The sequence below is a fragment of the Gigantopelta aegis genome, chromosome 4 (genome assembly GCF_016097555.1).
Source record: "Gigantopelta aegis isolate Gae_Host chromosome 4, Gae_host_genome, whole genome shotgun sequence".
NCBI lineage: Eukaryota > Metazoa > Mollusca > Gastropoda > Neomphalida > Peltospiridae > Gigantopelta > Gigantopelta aegis.
In genome coordinates, this window is record NC_054702.1 from 47,986,471 (window position 1) to 48,013,569 (window position 27,099).

The 27,099-nt window shown below is 36.6% G+C and overlaps 2 protein-coding genes across 2 annotated transcripts in view; one reads left to right on the forward strand and one right to left on the reverse strand.

The window, feature by feature from the left end:
- The window catches only part of LOC121370640 (contactin-associated protein-like 2), an 84,135-nt gene extending 81,825 nt beyond the window's left edge, over nt 1-2,310 (reverse strand). Inside the window, exon 1 of the mRNA XM_041496007.1 lies at nt 1,875-2,310. The gene's annotated coding sequence lies outside the window, so the exon portion shown is untranslated. The remainder of the gene's footprint in view (nt 1-1,874) is intronic.
- A 9,475-nt stretch (nt 2,311-11,785) lies between these two features.
- Nucleotides 11,786-27,099, forward strand: part of LOC121370641 (DNA replication licensing factor mcm5-like) — a 40,962-nt gene continuing 25,648 nt past the window's right edge. The window contains exons 1-5 of the mRNA XM_041496008.1: nt 11,786-12,000; nt 15,880-16,006; nt 16,295-16,423; nt 22,689-22,861; nt 26,737-26,892. Of these exons, the coding sequence (XP_041351942.1) occupies nt 11,846-12,000; nt 15,880-16,006; nt 16,295-16,423; nt 22,689-22,861; nt 26,737-26,892 (740 nt within the window). The 5' untranslated portion in view covers nt 11,786-11,845. The remainder of the gene's footprint in view (nt 12,001-15,879; nt 16,007-16,294; nt 16,424-22,688; nt 22,862-26,736; nt 26,893-27,099) is intronic.

The following is a 27,099-nucleotide window of genomic DNA, read 5'->3' on the forward strand; positions in this document are numbered from 1 at the left end:
GTTGTAGATCACTACAGACCCATTTATTTCGAAGCCTTTGATTTTCTGATAAATTGCATTATATTTTTCGTATTTTTCGTATTTTTGTTAGCCTTGAAGAGCTTATATTAAATGCTGCCAAAGGACAAAGCTACACACAGGACCTGAGTAATGTGATGAATACCTATGGCGATGATATAAATGAAAATTTGTTGAATACGACACTTCAACTGCTTCAGTTACAGATGAATCAACCAAACTTAACCATTCGGGATGTTGTGACATTCGTGTTACAAAACGGCATTGCATTGTTCAGTGAAGTAGCAATTTGTCTGAAGTTGTTGCTGGATATACCAGCAATATACCAGCAACAAACGCTGTTAGTGAACGTTCATTTAGCTGTTTGAGGAGGTTAAAAACATAACTTCGAACCACAATGACCCAACGGTGTCTGAATAATCTGATGCTCCTCCATATGCACAAAGATAAAACAGACAATCTTGATCTCATCAATGTTGCAAATGATTTTGTGACCGTCCACGAACACAGATTGTTTTTCTTTGGCACATTTGTAAAAAGTGATAGCCCATTGGTTTAGATTTACATGGTGCATGGTAACGATTTCTGCTCAGATGTTAGGAAAACTTATTTCATGCCATCTAATGTTTAAAAATATGGTCAAAACTGTCTCGGGTAATAAGCCAAAAACACGCCAGAATTGCTATGAAAGGGGTTAATATTTTTAAATTTTCCTTATGGGGCTTTGGGGCTTCGCACCTGCGACGCTTGCGGTTTCGCACAACACATTTTATACAACCATAAAAAATTAGCTCTCCCGACTTTGAAAATCCATCCCACGGGCCTGATGTCTAGGACATATTTAATTCCCACAAGATGTTATGCAATTAAATTGATGTCAGTAAGAATTTTTAGCACAATAAGTAATATGATAAACAATTAATAACATGTTACAATGTATTTGTTTGAGTATTATTTATTACAGTAAGCTGCACTATTGATTGTCAAAGCAAGGAACAACCATCACAGTGGTGCAATGGTAGATGGAAATCTGATCAAAATGGAACATGTTTATCTGACAGTAGCACCTGTGAAGACATACAAACATGTAGGGTATATTATTGTGAATGATGGACAGTTTCAAAACTAGACCTATTACCACCTGTTCTGGATTAGGGACAAAAAATGTTACATGTTGAGGCCTGAAAAGGGGTATCAAAAATGCCATATTTTGAAAGTATATAGAATTTTGCCTAGGGAAGTAAACAACATTACTCTATGAAATCGCTTACCTTATGGGGTTTTTTTTTCTATAAATTTGATTCAGTATGCTATGTCAGTGAGCACTCTGCAACAAGATAACATGAAATGTCAGTCATGGGTTCGCGAGGTCACGCTAACGAGACCCCAGGGAATGGACACGAGTCATGATGCAGTCCACAGTATTCCAGAGATAGCGGGAACCCTTCGAGTAATTACATTAGTGCAGCTGTCAGTCCAATTCAACATGCGTCGGGTATGCAGGCCGAAATTAACAGAAAGAGTCAAAATGGCACGCACTGACAGCTAGCACAACAAAATGCGACCATGCTGTGGATCGGCTAACTGTAACACACGAAAGGTTAACCTCTGGCCACTGGTGCATCACAGGTCGAAAAACAACCGTTACTGACACGTCGCAATCAATTAAGTCCTAAATAAGGCCTCTGTAATCCTAATCAACGCGGACGATCGCCAACATGCCGTGATATAATAATTATGCTAATGAACTATTGCAACAGAAACAACAACAAAAAACATGCGATCATGATTCATACATAGTCTAACTGATGCTATGTTGAAACGTAAATAATTCATATTTCAATATTAAACATTACCCTTTCGCTGCTACTGTCCAGTTGTTCCTCTCATGCTTGGTAATCTGTTTCCAATGTACAGTATGTCTGTGCACAGCATTGATTTCGTAGCGAGTAATGCTAAAATGTAACTGTTCCCACATATCTGTTCCTATCGGCTCTCAACACACAACAGTTACTGTTCATCCTGTCCCAATGCAAAAATCCTTCGGTCTCACCACAGATTACAGAATGACCGATGTTTAATATGATCTTTGCAATGGTTGTGGTCGCGTTTTCTACGTTCAAATAATCAAATTGAAGTGCTATCAAAGCATCCTCAAAAATATGGTTCTCAAAACAAAAATGACCAAATAACTAATGCAATGCACAACTGTAAGCGACTTTTTACATTTCATGCTTGTAATTTAAACTGTGGCTAGTGACAAACAAGGAAACAATGGCACAACAGTGTAACGGGGACGAGTATATATTTGTTAAAAAAAAAAAAAAAGAAAGAAAGAAAAACATTCCAGCTGCAATGTTTGGACAGACAGAAATTACAACAAATTCTATCTGAGTAAGTTTAACATCCGCAGATACCCCCCCCCCCCCCAACACACACACATATATACATACATACAATATATATATATATATATATATACATACATACATACATACATACATACATACACACACACACACACACACACACACACACACACACACACACACACACACACACATATATAGATATATACAGTATATATATATATATATACTGTATATATCTATATATGTGTGTGTGTATATATATATATATATACTCTTCAAAAAAAGTAGAGGAACCTGAAATATTAATGTTAATATTAACTATTAGACCGAACGTACGTTTTATCCACAGACATCCTAGTAAAGAACGTTCAGGTCTGTTTATCAATACATCGAAACACATTCCATAGTTTGTACGTGCATCACGAAGTTGCCCTGTGGGGTGTCATTATCGATTTTGACAATTTCCAGGAAGGTCGATTACATTATTTTTCATTCTGTTGATCATACAGTTGCTATTGTTTTGTTTTTAGTCATTTTTATTGTTTGAATTTGCGATTTACTGATAAAAAAAACCCCGTCAACTTTAAAATTTTACTTCTGACCCCAATCGTCCTTCAAGATCTTTGATGGTCATAAATCCTACTGTAATTCTGAACTACCGGTCGTAATGTTTGCCCAATTAATTCACTATTATCATATAAACATTCCCCACAGCTAATATACATGTACCTTACAATTTTGGCAATTGTAAATTCTTATTAGAGTTCCCCTACTTTTTTTAAGAGTATATATATATATTGCCATAAATTACAGAGTGTTTATCTCAGCTGAACGCGCCAAATTCAGTCCAATAAAAATAACTAAAAGGTTTCTATTAGCAAATTATTTTATTGTAATTTTTACAGTCATAGATTTGAAGGTATAATGTTTATATTTCAAAACAAGCGAGAATCCGCCATTATACAAGTTTGAGACCGCATTGATTAATAATTAAATATAATGTAAGATTAAAACTATTTAAAAACACGCAGAGTAATTAATTAATATATTTAAGACAATCACTAGATGTCATCATCATCATTATTATCATCATCATCATTATCATCATCATTAATATTTTGCTCATAATCATATCCAACACCCCTCTATCCATACGTCCCCTCCACACCCAGAATACTCTGCCTAAAGCTAGTTTCTCCAAAACGCCTACATAGCCAAAACTGCTAAGGGTTGGCCAAGACGGCAAACTGGGTTCAAATATTACAATAGAAAGGTATTTTGGTCATCACCTTAACGTTCCATGAAACATATATATATATATATATATATATATATATATATATATATGTATATGTGTGTGTGTGTGTGTGTGTGTGTGTGTGTGTGTGTGTGTGTGTGTGTGTGTGTGTAAAGAGACCTATTCTGAAGTTATTACTGATGTTTTTTGTGTGTTCATTTTCACATTTCGAATGAAACATTTAATATTTAAAACAAATATTATTGATACATTTTAATGATTTATAGGGTTGGGTTTTTTATGCTTTGTAATATTAAATTTGTTTTGGTGCTAGATTCTATGATCAAGTACGCCGTCTCTGGGAATACCAATGCCGTCAAAAGTGCACTAGTTGCAAGCAACAGGTAGCAAATAATACATGCACCTGACCGTGAAATGTGTTGTTTAAAACTGTAAAAAGAAATGGCATGTTACCGGTTCCAACGTCCGCATACGGCGTACCCCGCGTCATACCAGCACACGCATAGTATACACTATACCAGTACACGCACACGCGCACGTACGCGCACGCATGCATGCATGCATTTATACACTAAATGACAATACACACATACATTATGCCAGTACATACAGTCACTATACCAATATAATATACTTAGCCAAAAAAGTTTAGCAATTAGGTAAATGTGCTTAAATAAAAGAAAACTCGTGACTTACAAAATAAATTCCGACACTGGATTTAATTGAGGCATCATTTGTCAGTGTAAGTAACAGGATATTTTCAATACAAAATGAAATGTGTGATTGTCACATCGTTAAATGGTGCTTGGAGGTCCATGCACGAACATCTAATAATTGTCAGTGACGTGTCTCAGCACCTTGAGCATTGCATGTTGACAGCGGTACAATGTCGGCTCATCCGTCTGATTAGACGGTGTATCTCTGGAATAGTCATAGAGATCCATTCATGAGTTAAAGTAAGAGATGCTCAAGCAACGCTTTTGGGATGGTAGGCATATTCAACGATATATAATGTACATTATTGCTTAATACATGTATCAACAAGTATAATCGTATAGTTAATTAATAAAACGGTTAAATGTGACGGCTATTATATATAACGGGCGCAGCCATTTTGTACCATCCTAGTGAATGTTGTTGTTGTAATGTTTTAACATGCTTACATACCACCGAGGTTTTGAGCATGTCCGCCCCAGGGTTCGACCTCTGAAAAGCCAGGGGCCCAACCCGGGGCAGATCCCAGTGAATACGTCATCTGGCGAGCTGGGGGTTACGTAATACCTAACGTGTCACGTCAGGAATTAGTCTTTGAACTGAAGAAACAAAACATTATTTTTCAATATAAAATAAACCACCATTGTGAAAGTGTTGAAATAACTGTATTATGTTTTGTACATAAATTAACCCATGTACTGAAATAATAACCGGAGTGTTTTCTGGGTTAATTGGTCTTTTCTTTCCGTGGCCTGTACCTGTGGTTCCTGATTGGCAGGTGAATATTTAGACGGTCCCCAGACACTGTGTCTAGACACACTAAAAAAGACGTGCCTCTTTTATTATGACCACAGGGTATTGTGTGATAACCGCACGGATACCCCTTAAATAAGTAAGTAATTCTGTAAAACCCTTGATTAAGTAGACTTTCCCATCTAAAATGACAAAACTTACCAATTACGTCGTCCCAAAGAAAAGAAAAGTATCACTTGGGTATCGTGAGTGGTCGTTTTTGCTCGAACGTACCCTACCAATAGGCCTAATAATATGCATTTGTTCTTTGGATTTTTTTAAAAAGAAAAATACTATAACTCCATTTCGTTCTATTGATTCAAATTGATATATATTTAGTTAAATAGTTTATTATACTATCAAGTCATTTATGTTGTTTTACAAGTCAGGTTGATAAAAGCGAAGCGCCTTGTCGTAAATTAGAGCGTTTGTTTACACTGTGCACAGAGGAGATGGACGGAGCTGACGTCACTTCGCCCCAAGCTATACCACCGGACGTCACAAAAACAAAACAAAATGGCTGCCCCCAGTTAGCAGGAATAATCATCGTTTTTTATTAACTCTAAAATTACTCGTTTTTTATTTGTTAAAGTGTCAGTATGTGTTGGTGGTCAGGGTATGCATCGTTCCAACACATAACGCTCTTGTTAGAGTTGACCCTACCTTTAAGGTTGTGGACGTTGTGAATATGCGCGTGGTTTCGTTCTCGCCCAAGGGCGGTACGTAGCCCAGTGGTACAGCGCTCGCTTAATGCGCGGTCGGTTTGGGATCGATTCCGCCGGTTGGCCCATTGGGCTATTTTTCGCTCCAGCCAGTGCACCACAACTGGTATATCAAAGGCCGTGGTATGTATTACCCTGTCTGTGGGATGGTGCATATAAAAAGATCCCTTGCTGCTAATCAAAAAGAGTAGCCCATGCTGTGGCGACAGGGGGTTTCCTCTCTCAATATATGTGTGGTCCTTAACCATATGTCCGACGCCATATAACCGTAAATAAAATGTCTGTGTACGTACAGGCGTATGATACACAAATACACACGTACAGTACAGTGTTGTAATTATCAATTGCAGGACGGAATGCTCATGCGCTGAACATTGTTTTCTTTTGCCCGTGGAATTAGGTCTACTCTTAATACAATCATACTGTTGTTTACATCCGGTCGTTGTGTTAATATATTCGACACAAAGGCTTGTTCATTACCCTATATGTATCTCGACGGGAATTATAAATCCCCATGACCTTTAAGCCAGCAATGAGGGATATTTAAAAGTATTTTGCAGTAATAAAACATGCTTTCATCTTTGCTAGTATTCGTGTCTACCAAATGACCAGTAATTGAATATGAAGTGGCCAATGTCCACCTCCGTGACTTAATAGAACATGAGAGGAAGGAAGGAAATGTTTTATTTTACGACGCACTCAACACATTTAATTTACGGTTATGTGGCGTCGGGCATATGGTTAAGTACCACGCAGATATTGAGAGAGGAAACCCCCTGTCGCCACTTCATGGGCTACTCTTTTCGATTAGCAGCAAGGGATCTTTTTATATGCATCATCCCACAAACAGGGTAGCACATACCACGGTCTTTGATATACCAGTCGTGGTGAAGACGAGAGGAGAAACCTGCTTCCGCTATATTCGAGATCTTGAATCAAACAAGATATTGAAGGTTTTACACTATAATTGGGATTAAATAAATAAAATGATAAAATCTGCTATTTGTTATAATTTACGTCATTGCAATCTTTTCATGTAGCACTAGAGCGGGAGTTTCATGTAGCACCAGAGCGGGAGTTTCGAATACAACAAAAATATCTATCTCTCTGTCTGTCTGTCTGTCCATCTATCTATCTATCCAGGGCCGTAGCTAGGATTTTTTGTTGGGGGGGGGGGGGGGGGGGCAACTGGGAATCGGTAGAGCTGGTTCCACTTATAGGAAGGGATGGTACCTAAGATTTGCAGGGTACAAGTACTTCGAAAATGTCTTGTAAACGACGATGAACCCGATTACTTTGGTAGTTCAAGACGATGGCATGACTTGTGATTTTGGATGGCGGCCTAAATAAACGGATGACGGATATTACTATCGCTGCCAATGGAGGGCGGGCGTATTGGAAATTAGTCTTAAGAGATGGCGGAATCGCTACATCCGGGTTCTGCACTTGCGTCACCGAATTGCCACAGCAACGAACACTGCTGGACACATACTTGGTTTAAGAAGGGTGTCTGCACAAACCATTCGGAACCGACTTCGAGAAGCTGGTTTACGGGCTAGGAGACCGTATGTTGGCCCCGTCCTGCGACGTGTACAGGGGTGGAACTTGGGAAACTGGCCGCGAGTATGGTTCAGCGACGAGTCACGTTTCCTTCTACAGCGACGTGATGGACACAACGTGTTTACAGACGCCGCAATGAACGTTTTGCCAGCAACTGCGTCGCCCAAGTTGACAGATTCGGTGGAGGGAGTGTCATGATAGGCCTACATGTGGGGAGCCATCTCATACACCGGCAGAATGAACTTGTTTTCGTACAAGGCAACCTGACAGCTGTACGCTACCGGGAAGAAATTCTTCGCCGTCACATGCTTCCCATTTTGGATCGACAGAGAAAACTCTTTCAACAGGACAAAGCCAGGCCGCATACGGCACGTGTAACAATGGATACAGAATGAGAACATTAATGTGCTGCCATGGCCACCAAGATCGCCAAATCTCAACCCTATTGAACATCTATGGGACGAACTGGACAGACGTGTACGCCAGCGTGACCCGGAGCCTCGGACGCTTCCGCAACTGTCACATGCACTGCATGAAGAATGGGCTAGGATTCCACGTACCCAGATTCAGAGACTCATTCAGTCTAAGTCAAGGAGATGTCGCGAAGTGATTGCTGCTGATAGTGGCCACACAAGATACTGATTTCAGAGCCATCGTGCGACGCTGTTTGGTGACGAAAACGCCTCCACTGCCGTCAGTCCATAGCAAGAACATTGTCACATACTCATGTCAAATGTGACTGTGATACGGTCATAAATGACGGAATCATACCACTTTGTATTAAAGAGATAATTCCATGAATATTTCGCCTATGCATTTCTTTTTTGACTATAATAATATATATATATATATATATATATATATATATATATTTATATATATTATTATTTATTTATTTATTTATTTATGGTAAAACATTTATTTAAGCCACGTAATTGATTTTAAGTCGGACAGTTCAAATTTGTGTTTTCGTTAAAAGGTCAAAGGACACAAATGTACACACACACACACACACACACACACACACACACTCAAAAGGCCTATGGGAACCGGGGGTGGAGCTTGGGTGGAGGGCTTGTGCCTACTCTATGTAAATTGAGTTAAAAACGTGATTTATGCCCCTCCACTAAAGACTGTGGCCTCTCACTATATATAGAAATTGTGCCCCCCTCCCCCAATCCAGATATTTTTCCTACGGAAATGCACACACACACACACACACACACATATATATATATATATATATATATATATATATATATATATATATATATACACACACACACACACACACACGCACGTTCGTACGTACGTACGCACGCATGCATGCCGAATTAAAAAGGCAGATATGTCGGGGCTTGCTCTGGGTGAGCAAACAATTTCGCCAAATTATTTATAAAACTTCAAAAATTACAGAAATAATATCATCAATTCATCATGCATCTTCCCCGTCATCATGAGTAAATAATCTTATATAATGACCGGCCGCAGCTCTAACTTTCGCAAGTTCAAAAGTGATTAACATTTTGAAACAAATTTAGTATAATATTATTTGTTTAAGATAGGTTGATTGTCGTAATAAACATAGTAGCCCACTAGTGGTCGGAAACGGGGAGGCGCAGGGGCGCCACTTTAGCTGATTATTACACAATGACCTTCATGTTAAAAGACGAAGTAAGATAAGATTGTCTCACTCCAGTTGCTGTCGCCTTAGATGCCTAGGCCTATGCTGACTGATTAATTAAAATGACATCAAAAACTATAAAAAGTAAATCGAATGTATTGACTGTTTAAATGTAGTTTAAATATAATATAGTTATGTAATATAGTCACCATGTATATTAATGCGTACATGTATATAGAAGAGGGCCTCGTGAGTTGTCAAACATGTTCCCGATTCATTGACTTAAAACATATTTTATTGTACAAAGAACAAAAGAATCGGGTAGCCTACGTATTTGACATCTCACTACGCCCTCTTCTATACACTGTAAATCACAAAATGTTAACGAGCATAAAATGTTAGCGAATTTAGCGAGGCCATATAAAACGCTAATATTCCATGACGTTAAATTTAAAGACTATATTTTTCCATTAGTAGCAAGGGATCTTTTATAAGCACCATCCCAGACAGGATAGCACAGCTTTCCAGACGGTTCGTCTTCTGGACGTTTCGTCCACCGTACAATTCGTCCACTCGATTACAACATTTAGACCAATAAATCTCAAATGTTATTTCTTAGCCATTGAAATGGTTAATTGTTTTCGTTTTGTGGTAAACTACTGGTATATGAAACAAACTAAATTTAGTAGCACTATCAACTCAGGCCCATACGCGGGGGGGTGGGGGGGGGGTGCGACGGGTGGGGGTGTGTGCCCCCCCCCCCCAATTACTAAAGGTCCACTTTTCTCTATTAAATTTAAATAATGCTACGTAATCGTTGTTGTTTTGAGGGGTTATTTTCATGTTGATTGGTCCCATCATGAGCAATTCGCATCCACCCATTAAAAATCCTGCGTACGGGCCTGTCAACTTGTTATTGTCTGTGTGTGTCCATTATAGTACTTTATTGATATGTTGTTATTCAAATTGCTCTTCAATTACACCTATAATTCTGACATACTATTTAGAAAACATTGCTAGTAACTAAACTAAAATTTCGTCATTTATGTCCAAAATACCATTCGTGACGTCCTTCGATATAACCAACCAATAAACAACGGTATTATCTCCACTCCTAAATTTAACTATAAAAATTATAGTGGACGAATTATCCGAGAACAATTTTTCGTTGTGGAGGATATACATATATTTGGTATACCAGTCATGGTGCACTGGCTGGAACGAGAAATAGAAGTTAGCCACTAGGTTTTGTCATTGGATTAAAAAAGTGACCTGTATATATGCACAAACAAAAGTTTGTTTTGTTTAACGACACCACTAGAACGTTGATCAATTAATCATCGGCTATTGGATGTAAAACATTTGGTACTTCTGACACGAGCGGAAATCATGAGAGGAAATCCGATACATTTTTCCTAATGCAGCAAGGGGGTGGTGTGTGTGTGTGTGTGTGTGTGTGTGTAGCCCAGTGGTAAAGCGCTCGCTCGATGCGCAGTCGGTCTAGGATCGATCCCCGTCGGTGGGCTATTTCTCGTTCCAGCCAGTGCACCACAACTGCATGGTACATCAAAGGCCGTGGTATGTGCTGTCCTGTATGGGATGGTGCATATAAAAGATCCCTTGCTGCTAATCGAAAAGAGTAGCCCATGAAGTGGCGACAGCAGGTTTCTCAACATCTGTGTGGTCCTTAACCATATGTCTGACGCCATATAACCGTAAATAAAATGTGTTGAGTGCCTTTGCTTATAACGAGAAAAACCTTAATCAGCTGAATGGATCACACTGAGATGGTTCGATCCTGGGGGTGGTGGTGGTACAATATCTAATTAGTGGGGGCAAAGCCAGATTAAAAATTTTATTTATATCTATATAGAGTAAAAAACCTAAAAAACAACAAACAAAAAAAACCCGTATTTTCCTCCTCAAATGGTGAGACACAGGCCCCAACTCCGGGTTCCTATACGGACTTGGAAAATAAATCGAAATTTAATTAAATTAATGTTTAGGAGTTTTATCGTATACGTTTTGACAAAGTTTATCGTATGGGTACGTTTTGACAGATTTCATGTTTCAGTGTCACAAATAAAAGTAAGTCATCACAGCAACGACTAAGTGCAGACATTGACTTTTGACGGGGTTTGGTATAAAAATAGAACTATCCTGGAGGTTCTAATAGACCAAATTAATTCATATTGTCGATAAAGTTAACGTTTACTAATAAAACTGATATAAGCAACAACACACCCAGGAAGTACAGCAATAAAAAGTGTGGCACCTCACATCTAATCTACCTGCAAGAAACTGGGGGTGATGGGGGTCACATACCATTTAAGAGATTTAATTAATGTTTTTATTAGCAACCGTCATTTTTGTTGAAAATTACAGTTCCATTTTGGGGGGTCCCCGCATTAGTTTAAACCTCTGGTATATACTGCATAACAACTGTATAACAAATAAAATTGTATTTATTTATTGTAAATGGATAATAATATTTGCACAAATAATCAATGTCACATATTACTACCAAGCACACCCACAGCTGTTTTTACTCCGTTAATATCGATGCACCTCGAACTTTGACACGAAACACTCTTCTTTGGTACCATGCAACCTGCTCATCTTCCAATAGACTGGTAAACGTCAGTTTATATTATTACGCTTTATAGAGATATCAGTGTAAGCGGCTAATCAAGACAAAAACCTGTTGATATCGCGGGAAAATTTTCGCGCCAAATTAAACAGATAATTGCTAGTTTTTGTTTAGAAAGTATTTCTACAGAAAAAAATGTCTGGATTTGACGATGCTGGTATATTTTACAGTGATAATTTTGGTTCAGAAGATCAACATGATGATCATCACATTAATAGAGTACAGGCCAAAAAACGATTTAAAGACTTTATACGGCAGTTCCACGAAGGAAACTTTTCTTACATATATCGGTAAGCATGGTCAGGCTTGCGGTGAACTCGTAATATGGAAAACTTACTCGTATGGGGGAAAATGCAGTGAACTCGTATGGAAATCCACAAGTGAACTCGTACGGAACTTACTCGTATGGGGGAAAATGCGTATGGAAATTACAAACTGATTTATCTATTCGGGCAAAAATTGTCTGGTCATTCGGGCAAGGATGCTCTTTACGTCACATGTCTGATGTCATTCGGGGAAAATGTGCCCATACGCCTATGCACGAAACAAAATATATAACATGACACGAAAATAGGTGAACACGGGTACGTGGCACGAAAATAGGTGACTGCTGTTGACGCACAAACTGCGGTTGACACGCAAATAGTTGACTGATGGTGACAATTCATAAATAAGAAGCATGTATACAAAACAAGTGTCAAAATACATATTTAAGAGAAATATCAAAGTATATCTGCATATCCATACATCCCCATACTGGCATACAAGTTCATTGTTATTTTTTCCATACGAGTTCGTTTTCCATACATGATTTCCGTTCATACGAGTTAGTTTCCATACAAGTTCACTGCATCCTGGTAGGATTGATTGCAAAAACTGCTAGTGAAAATGCAGAGCTCGAATGTAAAAATTAGTTTCGCCACCGTTAAAATGTATTGGTGTTGAACAATACCAACAACAGCTGGGATGCAGTCGATTCGTCCACTGGACAGTTCGTCCACGGACGATTCGTCCACTGAGGAACTCGAGACGATTTGTCCACTACACAAAATCAGTTCTGGACGATTCGTCCACTGGGTTTTTATTTCCCCAGTACAATTCGTCCACGGCCTAAATAATGTGTACTACATGTACGTGGGGGCTAAATAAATTATTAGATATATTTTACCCCGTATTTTTTTTGCTGTGTCATAAATTTACAAAGGTGAAAATAAATGATATTGCATTAGATTACGCTTGGTAGATGTTTTTGTAACAATGCTCTGCAGACATAATTCTTTGGTGTTTCTATTTATTCGGTTATTGTTTGTTTCTATAATGTACGCCTTTCACGCTACATGTCGTAGGATGTTTTTAGTACAATATGTGCTGTATTGGCCATTCTCAAAGAGAATGTTACACCCCTGCACCACAGTGAGGTTACAGCACGCTCAGGGGTGTATGGACGGATGCAACGGCTGAAGCATAGGACCCGGCAGGGAGAATTTTTTGCCATTTGGAGACGCTACACCAATGACGAAATTACTGCCAAAGAATTGATTTGTGCTGTTACAAGATTATCCATTCATTAGTCAGCTGACTGTTGGACGTTTCTCTTCCAGTGATATTTGAATGGATAATCTCCTACAGTGATTTGTGCAGTTAACAACGACGAAATACCATTCATCGATTCTACACTGATTTAATTGACCAAAAACATTCGCAGGTTACAGTGGATAGAATTTATGCCATTGAAGGAGAACATGACGGGAGGGGGGCGGGGGGGTAATAAAGTCTTCCGACGCGGAGGCTTGCATTACTTATTTACCACATCGTGTACGAGCGAGTGGACGAATCGTCTGTGGACGAATCGTCTGTGGACGAATCGTCTGTGGACGAATCATCCGCATGATAATGAATACAAACAGTTAATAAAAACTGGATAGTAATGTTGAATTCTAACTCTATTTTACTTTTTTGGTTATAGTATACCACAAAATAATGTTAAGAAACGATTACAATGTCAAAGAAATAACTATTAATATGTTTGAAAAAAATGCAGTCGAGTGGACGAACTGTCCGAGGTGAATGGACGAATCGTCCGGTGGACGAATTGTCTGTGGATGAATTGTCCAGTGGAAATTCAAGCGTTTTTTCAAGTAGCCCCGAGTACTACTTTTCTTATGTCAAACCAAACTGAAGTTATTTACACTTGTTTTTTTTTTTTGTAGGATTGGTTGGACAGTTATAACCCATTACCGTCAGAGACCAATCTATATAAATTCTGCATAATCTCTGCCTTCCACTAATCCTATGTTTGAGTTGACGTTAAATACCTTTACAGAGCTGGCCATATCCAAAAAATTTCAGTTGCCCGCCAGGCATGTAACTCAAATTTCACTTGCCTACAAAAACATTAAAGTGCTGTTCCAGATAATGTATGATGTATTGGACATTATCAATCAACATATTGTTTAATATGATTAGAAAATTAAAAAAAATTTATGTACGGTATATTTTCCATTTAAAAATATTCCCCTGAAAAACAGAACCAGCTGAATTCATAGCAGTTCATTGTAAAATTGCTGTGGGAGACAAAATTCTTAAGTTCGAATCCTGTAAATGGTGTGTTGTTAGCAGCTGTAGCAATACAAAAGCCGATAAATTTAGTTGCTGTGAGAAAGCTGTGTGTGAATTTGATTAAAACAATGTGGAAAGACTGCACATAAATAAAATGCCGGAGACTGTTGCGACAGCAGACACTTTAGTTTTGATTCGTCGAAATGGCTTGTCGGCTTAAGCGAAATATGGGAATGCCATGTGCTATGGCTTTTAAAAAAGATGCCAAACCAAAAAATTTTCTGCAACACAAAACAAATGACAACACGTCGATGCCATCCACATCGAAACAACCTTGGGGTGCATATCGTCAACCTCCCAAACTGGTTATGTTTCCAACTCCGATCAGTTTGTTTTCTCATGCATTGTTCGTGCAGTCAACATCCGATTTGTTGTCGTGCATCTTGTTCATTTGTGAGGTTTTTCTTTACAGTTCGAGAAAATGCTCATATTCATTAAGATTAAGACTTATTAAATTCCTGAAATTAATGCTGGAAATATTTTCTGTTCAAACACAAACGACTGGCTGCTGATGGTGAAGATCAGAGTTTTCATCACATGGTCACAAGGTGGGGCGAGATCAGCCCGAACCAACCATTTGCCAATGCCGTGGCAATGGTAGGCTGGTGTCAGCGATATTGCCGACCGTGGCGATGTTGGGCCAACATAGTTGTGCTATCTGGGTATACAGATTAAATGTCATTTTTAATACAGGGGTGAAATGCTAGAACAACCAAGTAATGCACCTTGACTTACATTGCCTCTGAAGTAAATTTATAACATAATGCAGTATGTACAACGAGAATAAAGGTAGAACTGTGCGATACTTTATATGCACTCTCCCACAGATAGGACATTACATATTGCCTTTGTGGACACTTGTCAGTATAAGTAGTTACACCTAACCATTGAGGTTTGCCAAACACTCACTAGCTTTAGAGCAGGTACAGCGATTAAAAATCCCATTTCCAATGTGTGGAATTTGAACTTGGTACCTACCAGCCATAAGCCCATAGCATTACAGCCAGACTACAAAGGGTAAAACAAATTAGTTTTTCCATATTGGTTGTCATTGTCCAGTCAGATTGAAAAGACAATGGTGAATGGTATTGTTAGTTTGCATAATGTATGTCTATACATGTATGCAGAGGTTAGTTTGGATACCGATAGTCAACACCTCCATTTAATATCCATAAATAAAATTATTTTTCATAATAAAATGCTTTTCCTACCTACCTACCCTGTGTTCTGTTATTATTTCCTATGAATGACATACAAAACGGCGTGAAGTATGAATTGGGGAATGCACTGTACACAATGTACAGTATGTCATCTGGCGTGACATGGGGTGAGATAGTCTGTAGTCTTGAGTTAGGGGAACAAATAATTAATAAGTCCCCTCAATTATTTTACAAGGTTAGGTCTGATTTCATCAGCTAATAGGTCACATATATATGTATAATGTGCATGGAAAAATATCCCAACATCACCCACCTATCTGTAAAGGTTAGAGTAAGGGTTGGGATTTTATAAGTGTAATGGGGGAGTTAATTATTTTGATTTGTTTGCAGAGACCAGCTAAAAAGACACTACAACCTTGGATTGTACTGGCTAGAAGTGGATCTTGATGATGTTACTAGTTTTGATGAGAATGTAGGTGATCGTCTGGTCAAGCAGCCAACAGAACATTTGCCACTTGTAAGCATATAAATTACATAATTTGTACTTGATGATATCCTGGTGTTTGCTTTAAATGTAGACCTACAATATTGTTATTTGCCATCTATAGACAACATACATGTACATGATCAGCCAATTATGACTTTGACATTAAACAGAAAAAGAAAAAAAACAGTTTGATTAAAAAAAAATGCTGTAGGTATCAAATGTTTTTCTTCTGTTCAACTGTTCTCTTTACTGACAGTTAAATTTTTTTTAAATATTGAGATAAATAAAAATATTTGAAATGTTTTGGGATTATTCCAGTTTGAAGATGCAGCAAAAGAAGTTGCTGATGAAATTACTCGACCCCGACCTGAAGGTGAAGAAGATATCAAGGACATTCAGGTTATGTTGACTTCCAAGGCCACTCCATGTGGAGTCCGTGACCTTAAGGTAATTGTTCTTGTAAATTTAATTATTGTAACTTGTTAGCTGAGAGTATTGGGTGAACTGAGGACAGAGAATAGTTCCTTGTAAATATAATTACTGTCACTTGTTAGTGGAGAGTATTCGTGGTTTTCGATGAACCATTTTTCAATTTGCGTACTGTGGGTTATTTCCATAACTTGCACTCTGGTGGGAATCCTGGTGATGGGATGATGTGTTTTAACTGCTGCACATGTATTTACAAAACATTTAAGTGAATATATGTCAGTAAAAATTATAAACTTGTACCCACTCAACATGGTTTTTGTTCAAAATTAATCCAGTAGTCTAAAGGTTAATTTACCATGTGGTAAAATGGGGGAAATTATATTTTTTGTTTTCTAGTCAAGATACAGTTTTGTCCTTTCCTTTTTCCTTTTATGATATATTTATTTACAATTGTGACCATTAAAGGGACACACCTTAGTTACGTTTATTTGTTAACCATTACGGCGTTGTTTTTCGCTATTAAACCCCATTTTTCACAAATAAAATTGCACTTTACTTACATTTTATTATTTAGAATACACATTTCTATTCACCTGAAGTGCTTTTTGGTAATCCTGATGTTTGTAAAACCACGAAATGCATTTTTTCACAAGACGTGTTGTCGAGAAAAAACCGTTAAGCAAGCAAAGTCCAATCTATTTTTATAGGGGATATTTCCATTTCAATGTCACAGACGTTGGTATATCACGTTACCGTTATCATTTTGGTTCGGTTTGTTTTCTCGTGCACGGTTCGTGCAATCAACATCCGATTTGTTGTTGTTTATTTGTGAGATTTTTCTTCACAGTTCGTGAACATTTTCAGTAACAATAAAGTTCAGACAAGTAAGTGTCTCAATACAAAACGTTACAAACCCTTAAAACCAATAATTTTGCTATGTCTTACGATATCTGGAGAGGGGATACAACCAGGACAGAACAGCTGGAACATGTCCAGGAGAGGTGAAACGAACGCACCCCAAGTCTGTGAAATTTGTCGTGACGTAGGCATTGTTGTGCTTCGAGAGACATCTACCGGTGACATCAGAATACTAACTTTCAAAATTATTTCAAGCAATTGGGACATGGGGATTCCCATGGTATTTATCGATTTAAAACCTGCTTTTTCACTAAGTGTGTTACAGGTTTGTAGATTAACCAAATTATAATTTATTTTCACTGGATGGAACTAGGGTGTGTGGCTTTAAAAATAGTTTGTTTCGCTTATAATGGTTTATTTAAATGTATACACCTATTGAAAATTTAAATGAAGTTTTTAAAAATAAATCATCCCATCTCTTTTGCTCGCTGCTCATTTGAAAACTGCATACATTTGCTGCTATTAAAAAACATGACATTGACAGAAAAGAAGGATTGTGTTATTTAATGAAGCACTCACGTTTTAATTATGGTTAAGGACCACACTGATGAGAGGAAATCTGCTACTCTTTCCGATTAGCACCATGGGATCTTTTATATGCAGCATCCTACAGACAGAATAGCACATACTACAATTTTTTGTTAAGTATTTTACTTTTGTAATTTATATGTCAAAGAGGTAGCATAATACTATCTATTTTTTTTCCAAATGTGTCTGAATATAAATCTAAAAATTACCGCCTCTGAAAAAATAAACTGACAGGCGTAAAAATTGTATCAAAAACAACATAATTTAGCCAACTTTAAAAGTCTATATTTTGAAAAGTATTCAGGCTATCACCATAAAATTTGGAATGGTGATAAAGCAAGTGTAGCTCAACTATTAATAAGTATAAAGTATACACACTTTCAAAAATACCATTTTTAGCAGATTTTCTCTGTTACATAAAAAGTTATGATCATTTCGATTCAAAATATTGTTTATGGGTGACAAAACAAAAGTCATGTTTTACTTAGAAATAATTAAACAGACAACTCTTGTATATCTGCGTGCTTCAAAATCAAAACATTATTATTTATTTAGCCTCTCAAAGTCAAGGTCGTTAAATATATTGTGCAATTTAGTGCACAGATTCAATCTTATACACTATTATTCACAGAATAATCTCTTGTTTGATTGTACATTTCCTCCAACAAACAATCTCCTACAGACCACACTCTGCCATTAGTTGTACACATGTTGAAGCCTGAGTGTATGACATACTCTGCAGAAATGACATCCTCATCATCTACTGTTGGCCATCTATAAACACCTTTTTTCACACCACACTTTTGCATAAAATTAATAAGAGCACTGGATTCCGAATTAACTTTTGTCACTTCTCCAACATAAAAGTCGTCATCATAATAGACCGCAATTCTCATTCCATGGTTGGAAAACTGAAATACCCAATTTCTTCAGCATCATTCGGTTCAGCAGTGGACCCAGCTGAGTAATTCAACAAATTTGATTATCTAGCAATATTTTGGTTTGGAAAGTTTGTGATAGCTACATGTAAATCGGATAACTTTCTATTTATCACTGTACTAATAAGTAATATTACAAAAGTTCTTAAGTTAAAGCAAACAAAACAACAAAAAAGTGCCAAAAATAACCCCAAATTAAAATGATTAATAAAAACATTGTTCAAAAATTATAACTTTAATGGGGTTTTTCAATATATTTTTAATACTGTTATAATTTATATAAACACATTATTACGACAGTAGCTGCATCGCTGACATGAAAAATATACTCACTTTTATTAGTAAGTGCAGCTAGAGGTTCATCATCCTCATAAGAGGCGAAAATATTAACTTTAAAAAAAAACAAATTGAGCATACCGGTCCCGGCCCGGGCAACCTGCCTGGTGAGGGGGGCTAGTGCCCCATAAACAATCAACCCCCATCCCCAATAAGGTACAATGACAACTTCCCATTTAATTATAATATGATTTATTATAATTATAAATATTAAAACTAAAGTATCAAAAAGTACAGCCATAATTTGTATGTATAAATATTCATATCATTATATAAATGTTACAAGAACATAATTAAATTTAAATATATTTATATCGATTAAATTAGCAGTCTGAGGCGAATATCAGTAAAAGCATGTGTTTAGTAGGGTAAAACGCATCAGAGCACTCGACTTCCGGTAACAAAATAACCAAAATACAATTTTCTAAAAATGAAATATCGTTGCAATCGATGACTTATATACAAGGAAAATAAACATAGCATTAATATATAATAACATAAAACTACTAATGACTTAATATTTTAGTAGAAATCATCACAATAAAATATTGTTATTAATGCCAAATTGTTTTTGTTTTGTTTTTTATTATTATTTAAAAAAATTATTATTCACCTTTTCCTGTTACAAAAAAGCCTATCCTCTATCCAGGGAGGAAACAAAGGACAGGCGGTCAACAGGACCCAGGAAGTTGTAGCAACAAAACAGAATATTATACAATTGTGAATACATATTTTTTTTAAAACATTCATTCACACCTAATTTAATCGATACACACCCACACACCGGCACATACATCATTCATACTAGTATATTCCCTCAGCTTCCCAGTCACAGAAAAAGTAATACCATCAAAAAACAACCTGTTCAATTACTATATGTATAAAAAGAGTCCTAAAACAAATATGAACTACTGGGAGCAAAGCCACAAAGTCATTTAATTGGACATTTTATCAAAGAGCGGTTGATACAATACCCACTTTTATTAAACAGATGCAGATTATTTCTTCCCTGATAGATTGAATGTTCAATTTTATATCTATGTTGAACTTCCTGTTGAAAATATTTAAAGTTGAGGTTTGATATTTGGACTTTGCAGTTGTAAATGTGAAATTTAACAAAGAGTAATCAAAAATCAAATGCAGCATCTGTTGTGTGTTTTTTTATGCCAAGAATTACCAGTTCTTCAGAAAGACTCATATTATTCACATGGGTACAACTTGCCGTAATTCATTGGATGAAATCAGACCAAAATTTGGAAACGAGTCTACACTCCCAAAATAGGTGTGACAAGGTTTCTTTTTGCCCAGAGCAAAAAGTACATTTATCATCGTTTCTTAAGTTTATTCTATACAAAAAGGTATTGGTTGTTAATATTCTATATGATATTCTATATTGGAACCATCTGAGGTTTGTTTCCAAAGTTGTTTTAAATGGTTTTACAAAAATGCTACACCAGTTAAGTTCTGATCCAAATTAAATTTCCCATTTTGATTCAGCTTTATTATTAATCCCAGATGATTCCAAAACAAAATAATACAGTTTTGAGCCTTTCTTGACAGAAAGTAGTTTATGTAAAGGAGGATTGTCATCTAAAGATATATTAGTATTTATAATCGGTCTTAAAATTCAGTTTCCTGAGATATTGTTTATAAGAATTAACCACTCGTAAATAGTCCATAAAAGAGACGTTAATATCATGAAATTCTCCATTCTCATCATACAAATCACAAGTTTGCGATATACCTTTCTTAGCCAACTATACTTTACAAAAGATTTAAAGCCAATTTTTATATTGCTATTAAAGAAAATTGGTTCAGAAAGGTAGTCTTTAAATTCAGTCACTGCCATTTTTCCCACAAAACTACTGTAAGCAGTTAAACAATCTTTCCAGAAATAATTTGAAATATTCTTAACTATAATGTTAGGATAGTCATTACCAAAAACGGCTAAATTCTCCAGCTTAGAGTAATTAGTTAACAATATATGTTTACATTTTGATTCTTACGTATATATGAGATTTTCAAAGATTTCACATAATTAGATATATTTAACATAGCCTACTAAGACCTCCTTGTTGGACTGATTTACAAAGAATGTCTCTTTTAATTCTGTCAGGTTTTCCACTCCATACAAATTAAAAAAGTATTGAGTTAAGTTATCTCAAAAAGTTACCTGGGGGGTTTGGAAATGTAAGAAAGAGGTAATTTAGTTTAGAAATTAATAACGATTTGATTATTGCAATTCTACCAAGTGGGGTGATAATCCGTTTCAACCAACTGTTCATGATTTTTTTAATTTCAAAATATTTCCTTTAACTATATTTGAGATATCTGTACTCAAAATTATGCCCAGTATTTTAACTATTTTTAGATTCCATTCTAACTTTATGTGAAACATGTATCGACACGAACAATTCTTTTTAGATCCTATCCATACAACTTGTGAATTGCTATAATTGATTTTTAGACCAGAAATATTAGCAAATAAATCAAGAGTGTTTACAGTTCCTTCAAATGACTTCTTACTTCCAATTAATAAAAATTCTGTGTTATCTGCATATTGACAAAGAAGGTACTCTTTATCACCTATTTTTAGACCCTTTATTTGTTTGTTTTTATGAATGAGGCCTTCAAGCACTTAAGTACAAAGTAAAAAAAAAATATGGTGAGGGAGGATCGCCCTGCCTGCAACCTCTAAATGTAAAAAAAATTCTGATCGTTTCCCATCAACTACATAGAGCTTATATTTTTATAAAATGTAAAAATCCAATGTTTAAAAGATTCACCCAAACCAAAAAGATTAAAAATGAAACGCCATTCAACAGAATCCACTGGTATGAATCTTACAGCAAATAACACAAATAACAAACTAATCACTCAAATTTACTTACAATCCAGAGTTGCAAACATGTAAATGCTGTGGACACTATTTTTCTATGGCAAATTATTTACTGTGGACATTTTCTTAATTGCAGGGGTTGCTATTTGCAATGCATTAACTTGTTTCTTTTAAATTACAATAACCCAACTTTTTATTGTTACAGCTTACAGCAATTAATTGTTATGACTTTAAAGTGATAGCCTCCAAATATGTGAGTCTTGTGTTAGAAGCATGTAAAATCTTTGTCATGCCAATACTGAAAGAGCAAGACTGCAGTGTTCACTTATTGGAGTTTTGGCTTGTGACAATGTTGTAGCAAAAAAAAAGAACAAAAAAGCACTACTTCTTGACAAGTTCTGTCCTGCTAACTCCCACATGAAAGGTCTGTCATAATATATATGTTTAAACTGATCTTCAGCCACCAAACACAACTTGGTGCAACTAATGGATATTGTTCAATTTGAAATCTCATTCATACAGATTGAATGTTACACAGTTATTTTTATTTTTGTCCACAAAATACAGATGTTTATTTATCTCGAAAATAACAATATCTCAAACTTACTGGCTGGCACCAGCAACTTCAAGATATAGATATACATACATGTGTTGATGGAAAAGTGTGCTCAGCATTTGTTGGCCGACATTGTGTGATGCTCATTATACGTTTATTGTGTTTCAGTCTGAGCAGATGGCTAGACTGGTGAAGATCCCAGGTATTGTGATCGCAGCGTCTGCTATCAGGTCCAAGGCGACAAAACTTGCCCTGCAGTGTCGAGGTTGCAGCAACATACTCAGCAACATTTCCATTAATCCAGGACTCGAGGGATACGCTCTTCCTCGAAAATGCAGCACGTAAGATTTGTTAATCCTTAATACTGTAAAACATCAAATGAATGCTTAAGAGACACTAATGCGAAAAATGCGGGTATGTACTTGACACATTAATTAAATCACACATTTATGTTTGTAAAATATTGTAAAGAAATGAAATGGGGAACAACTGAAATTTTATTTATACAAAAAACCCTAATTAATTTTAATGCCTTCTTGTCAGTCACACATCAATTATAGAAAAAGTGTCTAAGTTTCACTTGAGTGAACACGTGATTGTAACATTTAACAAGACATCTCCATAGGCCCATATGTACTTTAATGTCACTATGCCGTAAAGCTAAACAAGTCGTGTGACATTGTAGTTGACATTACGTCTCATTTTCTTTTTCTTTAAAAGAAAATAATGTGACCATATTATTTTATGACAACTAATTAACAGTGTCTTAAATCTCCTTGGAGTAAGATAGGATAAAACACATCAACAACTGTCCTTGAAAAGTCCTCTCCTGTGAATGAAAAGTGAAGTAATAATTATTGAACATAAAAGTTCTTCTGAACTAAAAAAAAATCAAACGCCAAAAGTTCTTGAAGAGTCCATTCTTAAGTGAACTTTAAATTGACAGTCAGTCATCAAAGTTCTTGAAAAGTTTCTTTCCTGAAAATTAACACAATTAACAGTCAAATCAACACTAGTTATTAGAAAGTTCTGTCCTGAAAAATAAACAAACGTAACACACTGTCAAACATGGGCAACTAACTTGCCAACTATAATCTTTAAAGGTCAAGAGGACATGGTGTCAATGTTTTGGGAATGTTTGAACTTGGTTCAAGGGAGGCAACTCTTTGCTGCAACTTTGTTCAGAGAACAGGTACTTTGTTGTTTATTGGCACTGTTGTTCGAACAACTGGTGGAGTTGACACATTCCTAGCCTCTTTGCTGAATGTCTGTCCATTTCTTTTGGCTGATGGAATCTGCATTGGTACAGATTTACTAGAGTGCGGTGTAGGTAGAAAGTCTAAGATGTCGTCTGTTTCTCCTGAACTTTTTACCATTGTACTCAATGATGTATGATCTAGGTGTGTTGTGATGACAAACCACTGTTGCTGGGACCCAATGTTTTGATCCTGGGAATGGTGACATTCTTACAGGATCTCCTTGGATCAACATTGGCATGTCTGATGCCTTCATATTGTAGTTATCACACTGTCTCTTTTTGTCCATATCCAAACAGTATCGAATTTCAGCATGGTCAACTGCTACAAGTTTCAGCAGTTCTCTGTAAATTGGAACCACAACTTTCCAGTGGAGTTGACCTGTAGTCAAGTAATGCTAAACGTCTGTATTTTTAGACTAAAGTCTTTTGACAGTCTGGACTGCCCGTTCAGCTTCTTAGTTCGACTGCGGGTAATTCAAAGATGATGTGATATGCTCTATGCCATAAATCTCAACGAAAATAGCGAACTCCTGGAAGGAAAACTGAGGTCCATTATCAGCTCTCAGAACTTCTGGGATGCCATGTCTGCAGATCTGCTGTTTCAGGACATCAGTTGTAGTGGCACTTGACTGATCAGGCAACTTGTCTACTTCGTTGAACTTTGAATAATAGTCAACAGTCAACAAAAAAATTTCACCTTTGAATTCAAGCAGATGAGAAGCGACTTCACTCCATGGGAATTCTGGTGTTTTAGTAGTTTTCATTGTTTCGACTTGTTGTTCGTTGGCTCATTCCTGGCCAATACAGGGCTTCTCTGGCTCTCTGTTTACACTTCGTGATACCCATGCGTGATACCCATGTGTGTTGTACAGATTTGCTTTAACATATCATTCTTCATGGTTGGCGGAACAACTATCTTGACACCTTTGTATATGATGCCATCGGAGACTGACAACTCATCTCTGATTGTCCAGTATTCTTTGACACAGTGTGCAGTTTCCATTCTAGTGTTTGGCCAGCCTTTCATTATCAATGAGTGTAGCTCAGTCATTTCATTAGCTGTGCACTGCTGGAATTCTGCATATCGTTTTGAGGTTACAGAGATGAAGTCAGCCATGTTGATCAAGATTGGCTCGATGTCTGGTTCGGAATCTGTGAGGTTTGTGCAACTAAGTGCATCACTAACAGGAATATCTTTTCCTGGTTTGTAGGTTACTTTGAGGTCATATGGTTGAAGGAGCATACTCTGTAAATGCATTTGGGCTGACAGTAGTGGCTTGATGAAGATAGCTTGTAGAGAACCACAGAATTTTTCTTGCCATTGGTAATGTCTGATTTTTGGAGCACAACAGCAAGTAAGGAGGGCAACCATGGCAGAGATACCAACCATTTCGGATTTGATGGAATTATCTAAAAATGTTGCTTTAAATTTACGCATTACAATCGAGACCAAAACATTCCAGAAAAAAGACCAAATGGGTCTTGAAAATTTGAGTGGGAACATTTCAAACCAACACTGGCAGAAAATGGATCTATTCACAGGGGAATTAGTAAACAGTTACACGGGGGACAAAATGGTGTCTTGTTAAAAAAGACGTGTTTTACAAAAGTATTAAAACGAATACATAGAACTGTGGCCTGTTTTGAAACAGTCCTAAGTGAGTGAACATCATCCTTTCTGCGATATATTTGTAATACAGACATTAATGTGTCCCATGGTGGTCGAGATGATAGCCGACGTCACATAAATTCGCAAAAACGTGCCGACCAAACTTGTCTGATGAGCAAACTTGTCAGCTTTGTTGGTACAGAAGTTCAGCATGCTTGCTGCAGATGTTCTGTGCCATGAACTAAGTTTTTCTGATGATTTGCTGAAGAAGGCCAAGTTAGCAATATACCGACCATTGAGGAAGTAAACATGTTTATTACACTTTGTGTGTAAGTAAAAGTACTATACTTTATAAAGAAAATTGCTTAACTTATGTGTTAGAATTCGTACCATTTAAAATAGTTATTGAGTTAACATGCAGTTGTCATCTTTGGATTTAGTTTACATGTACATGTAGTGGCACAGAATTTTAAAGATTCCTGAAAATACTGTCATATTCCTGAAAATGGCTTTTAAGATTACTGAAAACTGTTTCGAGGTGTTGGCATCTCTGCCATGGCACTTTTCGTTGTTGCTGTGGTAAAATTCGAAATTTGACAGTTAAATATTCAAATGACACCATTTTGTGATAGGCCTATACGTCTGTGTACAATGGTAAGCCTTTTTCCTGGAGTTCATACGTAATAAGTATGTTCACCGACAATCGATTTTAGTCTGGCGAGTACCAGTTAAAAAAGAAACGCACTGAAACTGAATCGAATGACCAGTGTGACAAAACACACCGCGTCAGCGAACTACAGATCTGGCAGGAGACAATATTATTGAACATGTTCTATTTGGCAAAATAGTGCATGATTCCATCAATCTTTATCTAATGCCTTGTCTATAGGAGGACAGCCACTCCCAAGAAAATCCTTTAGCAAAGAGTTGATCCCTCTCGCATCGCCATAAAAAGAGGACTGACACTCCCAGACAAATTTACTAAAACACACGCAGTTCTACCTTTTACGGCTTTAGTCTCTTTGTACTGCATTATCGATTACTTCAGAGACAATGCTAGTGATTTATAATGGATTTCTTTTTCAAAAAATGCTGTTTGGGTTGGTATGGGTTTGAAACTTAATGTTTTTTTAATATGAATTTTAACTTTATTCATTATGAAGTTACATGCCTATTCATAGTTTTCCTTTTGATGCAAACAAACTGTATAAATGGTTATTATTATATATATGATTATTATTCAACAAAGAAAATTCTAGTTTTTATTTGCTTTGAAGCATTTTTATAATTTTTTAACTACATAGCTTGTAACAGAATCATATTATTGATGTTGACATTTTTCATTGCAGTGAGCAGGCAGGAAGGCCGAAATGTCCAATTGACCCATTCTTCATTATTCCTGACAAGTGTCGGTGTGTTGACTTTCAAGTTTTAAAACTGCAAGAAGCCCCAGAATCTGTACCACATGGCGAACTTCCTCGACACATTCAACTCTACTGTGATAGGTAATTTTATCATTAACTCTTGTGCATCCAGCTTTACAGTCAGAAAATGTCATCACTTAAACAAGTTTTCGAAGAGAAATTTGTCCTTTTGAACCTACTTTTTATATGCCCATCTATGATGGGTCATATTATGGTATGGCATTGTCCGTCTGTACGTCTGTTAACGTTTTCTTGTCCGGATCATATCTTGCATCTAGGACGATCAAA